The sequence below is a fragment of the Castanea sativa genome, chromosome 1 (genome assembly GCF_040712315.1).
Source record: "Castanea sativa cultivar Marrone di Chiusa Pesio chromosome 1, ASM4071231v1".
Taxonomy (NCBI): domain Eukaryota; kingdom Viridiplantae; phylum Streptophyta; class Magnoliopsida; order Fagales; family Fagaceae; genus Castanea; species Castanea sativa.
The window spans coordinates 2,781,267-2,796,810 of NC_134013.1; the positions used below are offsets into that span (position 1 = coordinate 2,781,267).

The 15,544-nt window shown below is 30.8% G+C and overlaps 1 protein-coding gene across 1 annotated transcript; it reads left to right on the forward strand.

The window, feature by feature from the left end:
* Positions 1-9,867: 9,867 nt before the first annotated feature.
* LOC142621706 (agamous-like MADS-box protein AGL104) lies at positions 9,868-13,662 on the forward strand. The gene is made up of 9 exons (XM_075795051.1): positions 9,868-10,052; positions 10,587-10,640; positions 10,956-11,006; positions 11,140-11,167; positions 11,251-11,312; positions 12,868-12,967; positions 13,051-13,107; positions 13,205-13,344; positions 13,452-13,662. Exons 1-9 carry the CDS (start codon positions 9,868-9,870, stop codon positions 13,660-13,662), a joined length of 888 nt encoding a protein of 295 aa, XP_075651166.1.
* The last annotated feature ends 1,882 nt before the right edge of the window (positions 13,663-15,544 follow it).

A 15,544-nucleotide genomic window follows, 5' to 3' on the forward strand; every position in this document is an offset into this window, starting at 1 on the left:
GATTATTTTTAGAGCAGAAGTCTTATAACTTTTTGTTTTAGTAATACTACCACCATAAATTATTTTATAATATTTTTATGAACGGTTGATGTAATCGATCAGTTTCTTATTGGTTTTTATCTAATTATCATTGACACCACTTTTTCATTTACCAATAATCACTTATCACATAATTAGCAATTTGTAAAAAAGTTTGTATCTCTAACATAAGCATTACTCAACCCTTTTTTTTTTTACAATTCAATGGTTGAGGAGGGGAATTTGAACTATAAATTTCTTTGTTATAAATATTAAAATATGTCAATTAATTAAGTTACAAGACTCTTAGCAAAACCTTATAACTTTGTGCAAAGGAAACAAGTAAAAAGAAAAGAAGATTTTTTTTTTTTTGAGAAACTGTTTAAAAAAATGTTAATTTCAAAAGGAAAGCAGCAAACTATGCATGTGTCGTTGCACTTAATGCACTAAAATGTCAGCTTTCTTTGTTGATATTTTTTTTTTTGAATTATCAATTAATGATTGAAACGTGGATGTAATAAATAAAATAATTAAATTAAAAATTATTAAATAATTATATATAAGTCCAAAATATAACGGTAACCTCAAGATTATGTACAAATAGATAACAAATTCCTCAATCGGCTTTAATTTTAAACTGAGAGGTAAAAAATTTAACTCTCAATTAAAGGGTTTAACCTAAATCACTTTTGTGAAAACGAACCAAGATAATCCAAATTTTATCCAATTCTATATAGTTTGAGGGAAGCCTGGAACAAACTAAAAAAACTTGGCTAGAAACATAAAGATGTGGGTAGGGATTTCTAATGGCTAACACATACCCCCATATTTACTCTAAGTTGAAAGAATAGCCACAGCCCCACTTATTGATCACTTTGTGGAATCCTTGATTTTAAGGATGCTAGAGATTATATCAGTATTCACAAAGACAAGATAATCTGAACCTCTTCACTCACTCAACCTTGGGTAAAGGTATCCTTGAATTATATTTGGAATGCTTTTACCGTTAGTTACATAGCTAGGATAGTTGTGGGAAAGAATGTACGAAAATGTATGATTCTTTGAACTATAATTATTGTTTAAGTTAAATATTAGCATTGATATGTCAGGTTGAATATGTTAGTATGGATGCAGAAGCGAAAGCATAAAGTTTAGAATATAATAATACACGAGGGTTACGTGGTTCAGTCTAACGGCCTACATCCACAGAGGAACCCTAAAATGCTACATCAATAATATATTAGAGTGTAATACAAATCAAGTATTACAATGAACCATAACATGTGTATATATAGTACACTAAAGCCTAGACTAATAGAGTTCTAGTACAAGTAGGAGACTTGGCTTGTACACAAAGTAGAATTAAGTTTGGGCTAATATATCTCTAATACCTCCTCTCAAACTCAAGATGGAAGATTAATGAAATCTTGAGATTTGATAAGGTTGAGAAGATCCCTTCAATGAAGTTTGGCTCTGTGACGGTAGTTTGAGAAATACAATAGTCTTGCAATGTTGATGCGACTTCTAATGGTGGCTTAACTATACCGAAGAGTTTTGACGGCAGTAGTGGGAAGCCAAAGAAGATGAACGTAGTGAAAAAACACCGAGGAAGACAAAGATTGCTTTTAAACACACCGTAAGGACCGAAAACCATAGCCACAGGAAGGTAACTCTGATACCAAGGTAAATATTAGCATTGATATATTATGTTGAATATGTTAATATGGATGCAGAAACAAAAACATAAAGTATAGAATATAATAACGCACGAGGGTTATGTGGTTTGGCCTAACGGCCTATATCCACAGAAGAACTCTAAAGGGCTGCATTAATAATATATTAAAGTGTAGTACACATCCTGTATTATAATGAACCATAACATGTGTATATATAGTAGACTAAACCCTAGACTAATAAACTCCTAATACAAAAGTAGGAGATTTGGCTTGCACACAAAGTAGAATTAAGTTTGGGCTCATACTAATGGGCTAATATATCTCTAACAGTTTAAAAATGGATTATGGGTTGAAAATGTTTAGGCATATTGCATAAAAAATGAAGCTAACAATACAGCTCTGTACATACAAAACGATTTGTAGGAGAACTCTTAATTGGTTACAAACAATAAAGCTGCAGGTCGTATAGCTCTCCAAATCTTCAATAGTGAACTAGCTTGTTAACTCAAAGCTTTAATACTCCCCAACATAATTATTGACTTATCACAGAAATTAAAAAAAAAAAAAAAGGAGAAAAAGGTTAATGAATGCCTTAAAAAATATTGATTTAAGAAATATTTATAGAAACTTTTTATGGAGAAAAAAAGTAATTAATTATTTTGACAGGTTTTTTATATTTCTCATAAAAATAGTATTAAAACTTTATTAAATTGATTCATTAACAAATGCTCTAAGGGTACTTGTTAACCAAACCTAATTTATGTTCCATTTTGTATATATTCCTTATGTTTATCTTTGCATTTCTCATCTATAAACTCATCTTCAAGATCATTGATAAAATATTATCACATCTCATATGCATGTTAATCATTGAGAAATACTATGTCCATAATATTTTCACAATAAATCCTAATTAGTAAATTATTATTGGCTATTATTGTTAGTAAAAAAATAATTTTAATGATGAGTTTAAAATAATTCAAATTAGAACCAATAACTACTTAACACCTAAAATTTGTTGTGAAAATATTGTGAGCGAAGCATTTTTTTCAATTATTTGGTATCTCTCACTCTCATGTAGGGTTGTCTAGCCACCCGCCTAAACAGATCTACCACTAACTGAACCAACTACTTCAATAGTTGGCAGTGGATCTCTTCTCCAAAAATTGATGCCAACGCGTCGGATGGCGGTACTCCTCCTTCAAAACCTAAATCAACCGATTCTTTAATATTTTTCGAGCAAGTTTTGGTAGAGCGAGTGAGATCTCGGTCAGATCTCAACTAGATCCGGCAATTTTTTTTTTTTTTACAAAATCTAGTTAAATCTCTTTTTTCTTTCACCTTTATCATGCCAGACCTTCATCATTTTCTAGATCTCCGATGCCGATTGACCTGACTGCAGCCCATTGAAGGCTAGATCCACCCGATACAACATCCTCTTCAATCAACAGCAAGTTGAAGATTTCTCCACCTAATGAAGTTGGGTCGGTTATAAGTTGAGCCCAAACTTGATCCAACTCAACCCATGAATAATCTTACCGGTTTTCTTTTGCTTTTAAAACCTCTGAAGAAGAAAAATTCTTTAAATATAAGTGGAGGCAAGGACAGGTTTTCAGGTGCTCTGTGGCATAATGTATATGCCCCAAGAGAACGGTGGTCAGGACTTTCATGCGTGCAGCAACGTCTCTAGCTAGCTTGGGTGGGGTTGTGGCCCCATGCGAGGATGTGAGTGCGGAATCAGAATTTTCGAAGAAAACAAGGAAAAACAAGGACACTTGGCGATCGCTAAGAGTTGTGGCAGTGTGATCGTCCTCGTCAACCACGCCCAAAACCGCTACTGAGAGTTTCATGACTCTATGTGCTGCTACCTCTACCTGGGACCCCCACACCCTCTCTCTGTTAATTCCAACCTCCAACAGCTAGTGCAAGCGTAAGACAGAGAGATGTTTTCTCTTTTTCCATCTTTTGGTTGTTTCCCTTAATGTATTTTAGGGAAAATTTAACCACTATTATTATTTTGTTGTAATTTTTAATAAAAATAGTATTAAAACTTTTTAAAATGATTCATTAGTAAATATCTTAAATACACTTGTTAACTAGTTCTTTTATTTTAAGGGCTTGTTCTCAGTTGTCCTCCTGCACCTATAAAATTTTATAATGTTATTTCCAAATTCAGATCCCCTTATCAAGTGCACAGCAAAAACACCCATTAACAAATCTTATATAAAAGATTTGAGACTAATGACATTAGGTTATGATAATTACTCTGTCACTAAATTAAAATACTAATAATAAGTTTTTTTGGGGTAAGGATTTTAGATAACATAATATACTATCATACCATTGGGTCCATGAGGACCATGACCACTCAAAAGAACCTAAAATTAATATGAAATCTAAATTGGGAATTGGTTACCATTTCGCGTATTAACAGTTGGTAGAATTATTTATTAAAGATAAAAGTGCCAGAACTTATATATAGTCAGCAGGGGCAAATGGAAATGATATGATTGGCAACCGGCCTCTTATGCTAGATTATTGGTCACAAGTCACGACCTCATTGTATGTGTTCCAATTAGACGGTGCTTTAAACCAATTTAGAACTTAAGAGTAAAGTTTAGAAACATGATTTAACCATGATCAATGCCCATCATTGTTACACCGTAACTAATAGTTATTGTTTTGTGTTCAAATTTGATATTTACTTGTTTTAGTGGAAAGTAGTTATATATGGAAAATGTTTGTTTAGTAAAAAAAAAATGTATTTAATGAAAAAAAAAACTTATTTTTTATTTGGCTGCAATATTGAAAATGCTTTTGAAAACTTTTTTTTTTTTTTGTCGAACTCACATGAAAATTATTAATATTTCAAGTAGTCACATTAGTGCCCAAGGCGGTGGTAAAAATAAAAAATATAAATAAGCAACAATGACAATAGTGGCAGTGGTGATTATGGTGGTGGAGACAATAATGATAGTATCGATATTGATAATGACAGTGACAGTGGTGTCATAAAGACACTAAAAATAATAAGGCAAATGAATGTTTTTCACTTTTTAAAAGAGCAAAGCACTTTCCGCACAGCATCCACAGCAGTGGAGCTAAAAATTTAGCAATTTAGCTCCACTAAAAGTTACTTTATCTATTTTACCTACACACATGCTGCAGCAGTGGATCTATTTTAGCTTTCAACACAATAAAATAATATAAACATCACAATAAAATAATATATCTACCACAATAAAATAATACATCTCACTACAATAAAAACACCACAATAAAAAAGTATGTGAATGCAAAATAAAAAATTAATTTTTTTTTTAGCTCTCATGAACAGTGCACATCTATTTATAGATGTGCACTGTAGCAATGAGCTAAAAAAAAAATAGATTTAGCTCCACTGCTGATGCTTCTTTTTGGTGTTTTGGTGGAGCTAAAATAGCTATATAGCTATTTAGCTCCACTGCTGCAAGTGCTCTTATAGATTGGTTTTAGTTTACTTTAAAATGTGGTCTCTTGATCCAGATTTTTCACTACATTAAAAGGTAAATAATTCACAAATTTTCCTTACTACTTAGGATGCATTTCAAAGTACATCTTTCTAATGGTATTTAACGTTCTTCAAATTATGGATTTTGGATAATTTCTCAACTTTCTTTCTCTTAAAAACATTTTGCATAAGATAGACCCTTCCATGCATATATTTGGCACACAAAAGTATATATTGTTACATCATTTTGTGTAAAGTCTACGACAATATATTATTGTTGTTTTAAATAACAATATAACCATAATGATAGTATCGATATTGGAAATAACAGTGACAGTGATGTCACAAAAACACTGAAAATAATAGCAAATGACCGTTTTCCGCCTTTTAAAAGAGCAAAACATTTTCCTCACTTTTAGATTGGTTTTAGTGTACTTCAAAATATGATCTCTTGATCTAGACTTTTCACGGATTCAGATCCTCTAGAGTTCCTAGGGTACTCTACCAAGTAGAGTTCATTAAATCCTAACCACTCTTTAATAATTTAATGGTCTAGATTCTGCCATGTCAGCATTTCATTAACAATCATTTTAATTGTTTTGTTTACAACATTATTTTATTATTTTAAGAATATTATTAATGAAATGCTGACATGGCAGAATTTAAACCATTAAATCATTAAAGAGTGGTTAAGATTTAATGAACTCTACTTGGTAGAGTACCTAGGAACTCTAGAGGATCTGAATCCACTTTTCATTGCATTAAAAAGGTAAAAAAATTCACAGTTTTTATTTACTACTTAGGATGCATTTCAAAATCTTTCTAATGGTATTCAACATTCTTCAAAAACATTTTCCTTAAGATAGACCCTTCTATGCATGTATTTGGCACACAAAAGTATATATTGTAATATCATTTTGTGTAAAGTCTAACCATATATCATTATTATTGTTGTTATTGTTTTAGATAACAATGACTTTTAACTGAAGTTTGTAACAGGTCTTCATATTAGAATCATATACCTTCTCACTTGTGTGTGTGTTTTTTTTTCAATCAAGATAACAACGTAATCATATTAATACGTGTACTATTATTCCTTTTTTTATTGAGAGAGATTCTGCCCAGAAAACTATGAAGACTTTAACATTCAAAATACTAAATTTATTACAATATATTTACCAATTAAAGTAACTAGCCTCTGAGCACGTGCTCACGCGCGTGCTTTGAGGCTTTTCTATTTTTTGGGTAAGGGTTAATTTAGAGCATTTATTATAATTTGAAATTACTATATTTTTTAATCACAAAAAAAAACCTAGGGGTGTGATGAAAAATTATTTTACCACATATAATACTCATCACACTCCTAGGTTTTTTTTTGTGATTGAAAAATGTAGTAATCCCAAATTATAATAAATGCTCTAAATTAATCCTAAACCAAAAAATAGAAGAGCCTCAGAGCACGCGCGTGAGCGCGTGCTCAGAGGCTAGTAGTATTATTACTTTAGTTGTTCTTTATAGTATTTTTTTTTTTCTTCTCAACAAACAATCATGAAGTAAGTCTATAGTACTTTATAGTATTATCGCTATTTCCTTTGTATTGTTAGTAAGTCTAATAGTCTTCATGATTGCTATTAGCCTATTACTAAAATTAGTTTTTTAATCCTAAATAAAAATTAGTTTTTTAATCCTAAAATTTAGCCATTTACTAAACATCCATAACATAAGTAAATAAAAACTTAAATTTCAAATTTTATGGCAGGAGATACACGTTTCTTTTGGTGTTGTTGTTCTTTTTAAAAAATATTAATAACATTTATCAATTTTTGTTTAATCCAAAATTTTAGTTTTTTAGTCCTAAAAGTTAGCCACTTACTACACATCCATAACAAAAGTTAAAAATAGTTTAAATTTCAAATATATCAACAACATCAACAACCTTTAAAACTGAGAAAAATGTACGTAACATTTTTTTATGAAGTAGTAAATTAATACTTATGGAAAAAAAATTTAAATTGAATTTGACATAGAATTATACAAATGATGAACATAGTTTCTATTACAAAAGAATTTTTTTTTCAACAATTTCTTAGATATGGATTAGTAGGAGTAGATAGTTTTAATGTTTGAGTTGTATTTGAACCGTATTATACTATTTTTAGTATTAGTGGTTTCCTACTGTGGGCATAAGTTTAGGAGATGTGGTTCCTTTATTTTAGGTCTTTAATGTTACTTGAGAAGTTACTACTTAAACAGTTGAAGTTTATTTCAAAAAATCTTCACAGTTACTACTTCCTAGAGGTCAGGATTAATTTCTTCGGTCAAATTCAAACTTTTATCTCCTTGTTTTTTTTTTTGTTCTACTAATTTTTACAATAGCTGAGTATCCAATGAGTTTGAAATTGACATAGAATTATACAAATGATAAATATAGTTTATATTACAAAAGAAATTTTTTTACTACAATTTCTTAGATAACAACCACTTTATGTGAGGTTTAATACATATAATAATTCTTGTAAAGTCTCTCACCCAAACTTATCTAATACTCCATTCCAATGACTCCTCAATCCAATCCAAAAAATTTGTGCGTACGTGAACCTAAGAGAGATAAAAGAATTAGGGTTAAACCAAGTATTTTTAAAAAAATAATAATCAACAAACCAAAGTTAGAATTTAACTCTATCATAGACTCTTTAAAATCTAATCACCACATCATCAACTATTTAAATAAATAACTAAATATAAATAAATAAAATAAAATTTAACGCCAAAAACATATACAATGATGGTAAAAAAAAAAACTAAAAAACTTTAATGCCAAAAACATATACAATGATGGTAAAAAAAAAAATTCTTAAAAAGAAAAAAAAATATGTAGAAGGAAAAAAAAAAAGGTGAGGAAATAGAAGATAAAGATTTTTTACAATTTAACTTTATCATGGACTCTTTAAAATTTAATCACCACATCATCAAATAATAACAAAACAATAAAGATCTCATCAGTGAGTGACGTTATTTACCTGCTCTTACAAATCCTCCAATTTATTCCTACGAAGCTTGAACTGAGACAGTTGAGGCAGTATGGCGTCCCACCTGCCACTATTAATATCAGCAGGTGCAAAAGAATGGGAGCACAATCTTGATCACACTGAAAGGAAATAACAACAAAAATTACAACACTGCGTCAACATCTCGTGTAGCTAAAACACTAATACATATCACAAATTCACTTCTTTTTTTGTAAAAAAAAAAAAAAAAAAATGTTAAAAAGGAAAAGAAAACGTAGAAGGAAAAAAAAGAAGAAGTGACACTAAAAGGAAATAACAACAAAAATTACAACCCCGCACAAATTCACTTCTTTTTTTGTAAAAAAAAAAAAAAAATCTTAAAAAGAAAAAGAAAATGTAGAAGGAAAAAAAAGAAGAAGTGACAGTAAAAGGACATAACAACAAAAACTACAACACCGCATCAACATCTCGTGTAGCTAAAACACTAATACACTAATACATATTACAAATTCACTTCTTTTTTTGTAAAAAAAAAAAATGTTAAAAAGGAAAAGAAAACGTAGAAGGAAAAAGAAGAAGAAGTGAGGAAGTTAATCATAAACCAAAGAAAAGAAACAAAGAGAACTTGCAAAAGATAAAACCTATAAATTTGTTGGAGCCTCTAACAATAAATGTCTTTAATCTGAAGAAAAAGAAAAGAGGATGTAGAGTTGAACTAAATGTCTTCAATCTGAAGAAGAATGAGAGATAGAAAGTGAGATAGAAACTGCAAAGTGTACGTGAGTTTGTGGGTTTTAAAGTGTAGGAGTTTTAATTTACATATTTATCCTCATTAGTTGAAAACTTATAAGTAGATATGTTGAGGGTACTTTAGGCATTCAAAATGTAGAATCCAAACAGGGAAAGCCCCTTAAATAGTAGTATAGATAATATATGTGATTGATGTCACTTTAACAAAATAATAAATAAATATTTGAATTACTGTTTTGGATCTTTTGGATCCACCCTTGTCAAGTGAACTACTTGCATTATAGACCCGTGCATCGGTTGTGTTTGGATAGATCTCTAGTTAGGGATCGAACTTGGGACATTTGCATTTACAACTCACCTATGCGTCCCTTAACCACTAAGACAACCCGTGTTTGGGCAAAATGATGTATATTTATTAGTGTGGTTCAGTATCTAATAATTTTCTACAAATGAGTGAAGGAAGGGACCTTTGTGTGCTTTTGAGAACATCATCGGTAGCTCAAAACATTGCTCAAAATCCTGAGAACTTATAGAAATTAACCACCTTTCCAGATGCCTAAGAAAGCCTCACCACCGTCACACACAATCCCTCTCTGTCACACACACATTCACTCGGTTTCTCTCTCTTGTCATCTTCTATAAGTCGCCTGACACTGACAAAACTTATCTTCTATTTTTTCTTCCTCCTTCCTCTTCTTTTGAATGCTCATCCTACTTTTCATCCTCATTTTCTTGAGTTAGTTTCCAAGACTATTTATGTGGGTTCCATTAAATATCTTCTACCATATCATATATGTGAGAGTGACAGATTTGATACACTTTCTCTAAAGGAAAATTATCATCCGATTAGCAAAAAAAAGCTGTCTGCATCCTCTAAAAAGGATAATACACACACACACAACCTCAAGAAACAAAGAGTAAAGAGATGGGGAGAGTGAAGCTTCAGATCAAGAGAATTGAGAACACAACAAGCAGGCAAGTCACTTTCTCAAAAAGGAGAAACGGACTTACCAAGAAAGCTTATGAACTTTCTGTTCTCTGTGATGTTGATGTAGCGCTCATCATGTTTTCCCCATCAGGAAGACTCAGTCACTTCTCTGGAAATAAGAGGTTTGCATGCTTAATTAAGATATGGATTAAGATTTCTGCTTCCCTTATATTATCAAATAGGCTCATAAACTTTCTGTCTCTATGATGTTGAGGTTGCTTTTTTGTCCATGTTGAAGCTCTCTCTCAAAACTTTATTTTTTTCACTGATATATATACACTCGCACCCGAATACTTGTATATGAGAGATAGAATGAGGTTTCAATTAGCCTAATTGGATAAAATCTTTTATCATTTAATAAAGGATATAGGTTTTTTTTTGTTTTTTGTTTTGAGAAGCATAAAGGATATAGATTTGAAATCTCACCTAAACCACAAACTCAATTTCAATAAATAACAATCACCATAGAAGGGACACCATAAATTCAAATATTCTTGTATGTAATCATATCAAAGATAGAATTAAAAAAAATATTATTTTATGTCTGTAAGTGTGTTCATGATTCTAACAATGTACTTTGGTTATGTCTAAGCTAAATTATTTTATAATCTTCCATTCAGTGTAAGTAAAACTTTCTGTTTTTTGATTTGCTGAAGCATTGAAGAGATTCTGGTACGATATGTCAATCTTCCTGAGCATGAGCGAGGAAGGTAAGGAAATCTTAGTTCTCTGAGATTTAAGCAAGTTCAGCTTCTGTTGTTTTGATCTTTTAATATTTTTATTTATAAATACTTTCTCTTCTTTTTCTTTTTCTTTTTTGGAAAACATTTTCTCTCTTTGATGGTTTCTGTTTTCACGTTAACATGCAATTCCAAAGGCTGCAGAACCAAGAGGTAAGCACTCTCGTAACCCTTTAAGGGGCCAGTCGGCCACTTCACAGTTTTAAGGCTTGTTGTAAGAAGATGATGATGATGAGGATGATAAATATTTTCCATTTTTCCTATTCTTTGGCAGTTTCTGCAAAGGGCTATTGGTAAACTAAAGGGTCAAGCAGATCAAACCTATCAAAAAGCCAGGTTTGCTTTTTTCTCTATTCCCAAAGACCCTGACTCTGAATTTCTTCAGATGATTTTGTCCTGTTGGTACTCTATTGATTCAGTTAGATTCTCCTAATAAAATTTTAATTTATATTGTTGTCCTTTGATGCAGCCCGATGAGTACTGATTCTCAAATAGAGGTATTGCATGCATGAAAATTGATTGGTTTTTCTTTTTCTTTTTAAGAGGTGATCTCTATGAAAGAATGTTTATAAATCTACAGGAGATTCAACAAGAAATTGTTGGTTGTAAGTCTCAATTGGAAGATATGGAGAACCGGCTAAGGTATCCATTTAATGGCACTTGTACAAATGATCCTCCTTAACTCTAATATGAATTTCTTACTGGTATTTCCAATAGATATATCTGTTTAAATTCTCTTTTTTTTTTCAACTATTGAATTATCCAAAAAAATATAAACTATAATATGAAATTTGTAAAATTTTATCTATCTATTTTAAATGAGTGAATTGAGTTTGTTTTACATATTATTAATAATTTAAAAAGATAAAAAGAAATGACGATTTTCAATGTTTGTTTATAAGCTTATAACGATGTAAAATATAATCCATTCATTTTCAAAATAAGAGCTTTGTAGAGAAACCTTTGTTACTTGAGAGTAACCAATCTCTATATATTACATTTTCTGTTTCTACTTATGAAATTTTGGAAAAAGAATAATAAAATAAATATAAAGTTAAAAAACACCATATATATACAATACAATAACACCAATATACATCATCCCTAATTCTATATATAAAAAAAACACCATTACTACTTGAAAACTATACCCAAAAAAAATCAAATTAAAAATTAAAGAAAACCAAAAGATTACCTGAAAGTCAAAGAGAAAACCCTTAAAACTAATAATCAAAGCTACAATGAAAACAAAGAAACAGGGAAAAAGTCTCTCCAAAGAGACTATGAAAGAGAAACTGAAATTTAAGAGAGAGAATTTGGAGTCAGTAGATATGAGAGAGGAGTAAATTTATAATTAGGGAAAATTTTTAGGTAGTCCCGAAACATAGTGAAATGGTGCTTACTCCTTTCATATTCATGGTGGGCCCCGACAATGAATTTAAAGAGCGGGTCCCACTATGAATGTGAAAGGAGTGAGCACCATTCTCTGTACTCTGAGAGTACTTAAGAATTACTTTATAATTAGTACATAGATAAATTTGAATTTTAAAATAGGCCTGGGTATGAGAAAGAGGGAAACAAAGATGAAAAACAAGTATGTGATAGAAAGAAATTGAGATGAGAAAAAATAGGAAGATAGATGTAGGTGAGAGAGAAATTGAGATGAGAGAAAAAATAGGGAGATAGATGTTGGTGAAAAAAATAAAAAAAGGAAGCCGAAAATAAATAAGTAATTAAAAAAAAAGAAAAAAAAAAGAAAAAAGAAAGAGAGACAGGCGTGGATGAGAGAAACTTTCACCCACATTCAAAATCCAATTGCACCACTACCAATTATGATAGTTGGCATGTACAGTATAAGAAACTCCCAAACTCGCAATTGTCATGAATCACCCAACTTTAACCTTTCCCAATCTCGCATCCATACTCCAAAATCTCCATATTCAGCCTCATTACAATTGTACATAATCAAATAGCCATTGAAAAAATCACCTCTTAAAGCTAAAACAGTCAAGACCACACCATCTAGCTAAACCACATGCAAACCAACCAAATATTAAAAAAAAAAAACTTTAATATTCATATGGGACGAGTTTTATAATCAGATAAAGGTGTATTTTATTTTCCATACATATACTTTTTTTTATGTATTTGATAGAAATTATCAAGAATCTCTTCGTTGTTATCTACTTCTTGGTAGAATATTTGAAGGAGATCCTTTCGAAATTACAACATTGTGTGAGGCTGAACACCGAGAGCAAATCCTTCAGGAAACTTTGAGACGTGTACAAATCCGCAAGGTATAAAATCTACTAGTATTTTTATTCCATCTAACCCTTAATTTACATCTATAAATAAACTTATGAGACATATGATGGAACAGAAAACTTTGGAGAAAGAGTTTAGTTCTGGCATACCAGTACCACTACCAGTTTTAAAGGTACGTATAGAAGCCATTAACAAAACACATTTTTATAAGCGTTTTCTATGAAAGTATGAGACAGAAATTTATGTAATTTTCTTCCCAATATGATTAGGAGCATCTGCCTCCAAATACTACAAATATAAGTGATCTTATAAGAGAAAATCCAACAAATATGCTGGATTGGCTTCCTGAAAGAGATCCACAAGTCCAGATTCTAAATTTTTTGGATTCAAATGGCCTTCTTCCCCTAAGGTACTTATATTGGATTGGAAAAAAAACAATCATGTTACATTTGGTTTCAATATCTTTTTGTTGGCTTGTATGCTATAACCCTTTTGGTTTTCTTCCTCTTCCCCTAGAGATCAGCTGAAACCTGTGACTGAAATATTACCGCCACCAACAACTCTTCATGGACAAAATATGAATCTTCATGATCAGATGAGCTTAAGAAGTGGTATGGTGGACAATAATAATTTACAACGTCCTGGTTTTGGACAAGTTATTGATGTCAACTTGTCCCCATGGGCTGTGTTTTACCCGGCAGGTACTATTTGGATACAATTACATTGAGTGCAAGATATATTACATGTTAGGTTCAAGTTATATGGCATAAATTAATTTTGTTAATATTATACTAACTTAATAATTTTTATTCATTTCGTTTAACAAATCACTTGTTAGATTATAAAAATTTAATTGTTTTGCTTAGTAAGATTATACACAAAACAGAACTCTGTATTTGCAAAATATATTATTACAAATCAATAATTATCTCATTTACAAAGTATTTAAATTTTTGTTTTTTTGCTCTATAAAACAGAACTCTTTGTATTTGCAAATTATATTGTTACATATCAATAGTTATCTCATCTACAAATTTAGTTGTTTGCAAAATATATTATTACAAAACAATAGTTATCTCATCTACAAAATATTTAAAATTTAGTTGTTTTGCTCTTCAAAATTATACACAGAACAGAACTCTCTGTTTCTCTCTCCGAAATATTATGAAAACCTCCAAAATAGTATAAATGCCCCTAAAATATCCAAATTTATCAAAAAACCTTCAATACTTTCAAATGACTAAAATATCTTTAAACATATGAAATGACCAAAATACCTCCACACCTCCCAAAAATCCTTTGAGATGATTTTTTTTTTTTTGGAGAAAACTTTGTGATGATCTAAATATCCTTAAATCCTCTAAAGATACTAAAATACATCCAAAAATGATAATAATAATAATTGTAGGGGTATTGGGCCCAGCAATTTATGAAGGGCGGCCCAACGAAGTCTTTTGGGCTAGAAACCCAAATCCAAAAACATCAAAATGATCATGGAGTATTTAAATGTCCCAAACGTCTGAGGAGTAGATTTGTCCTCGGAATATTAAGCCGAGGACACGCAGTATACGTGGAGGACAATAAAAAGAGCGGTTGAATGTCTAAAGTAAAGCTGCTGCCACCGCCCATACATTAAAAGCTCTGTAACTGATACGCTGGCTGATAGAGGGAAGGATGAGACCTGAGCATAGAGCTTGGAACTTGGTCCCTAATCCCAGCGGGCTTTAGGGAAAAATGGATGGGACAAGCATCCGAAAATCAGGATTGCAGCCATAAAGTGGAAGATATAAATAGAAGGGAAGGGATACGAAGAAAGAGGAGGACTTTTGGAGTAGAAGAGATAGAGTCAATAGTAAATCAACACTTGTATCCAAACTTGAGAAATATTATTATAAACCATCCTCGGAAACAATCCGAGGACGATTTCTCAGTCTTACTCTTTGCAAACGATTCTTTGTTTTGTTCCATTGGACCCAAAACCCGTTCTTTTTGTAATTGTTTAAACCATCCTTGAAATCTAAATTACAAACCCATCCTCTACAAATTCATTGTGAAGAAAGGCCTTTCAAGCCCATTTTCCTCCCAGTCGTGGTATGGGAAATTGAATTGTGTCCTTACAATAATAATAATAATAATAATAATAACCTTGAAAACCTCTAAAATAACAAAAATAAACCTAATACTTTACAACGTCCTGATTTTGGGCAAGTTATTGATGTCAACTTGTCCTCGTGGGCTGAATTTCACCCTGCAGGTACTTAAATTGGATACAGTAACATTGAGTGAAAGAGATATTAAATGTTAGGTTCAAGTTATACGGCATAAATTTTGTTAATATTATAACTTAATTTTTTTTATAAATTTTTTTTTCAAGAAAGTTAATAAAAAAAATATGATTTATTGATTTTCTTTTTTACAAATCACTTTTTAGATTATACTGTCTCTTTATAACATTTGTATTTGCAAAATATATTATTACATATCAATAGCTATCTACCTATCTCATCTAAAAAATATTTAAAATTTAGTTGTTTTGCTCTGTAAAATTATACACAAAACAAAGCTTTGTATCTGCAAAATATATTATTAAAAATCAATAGTTATCTCAT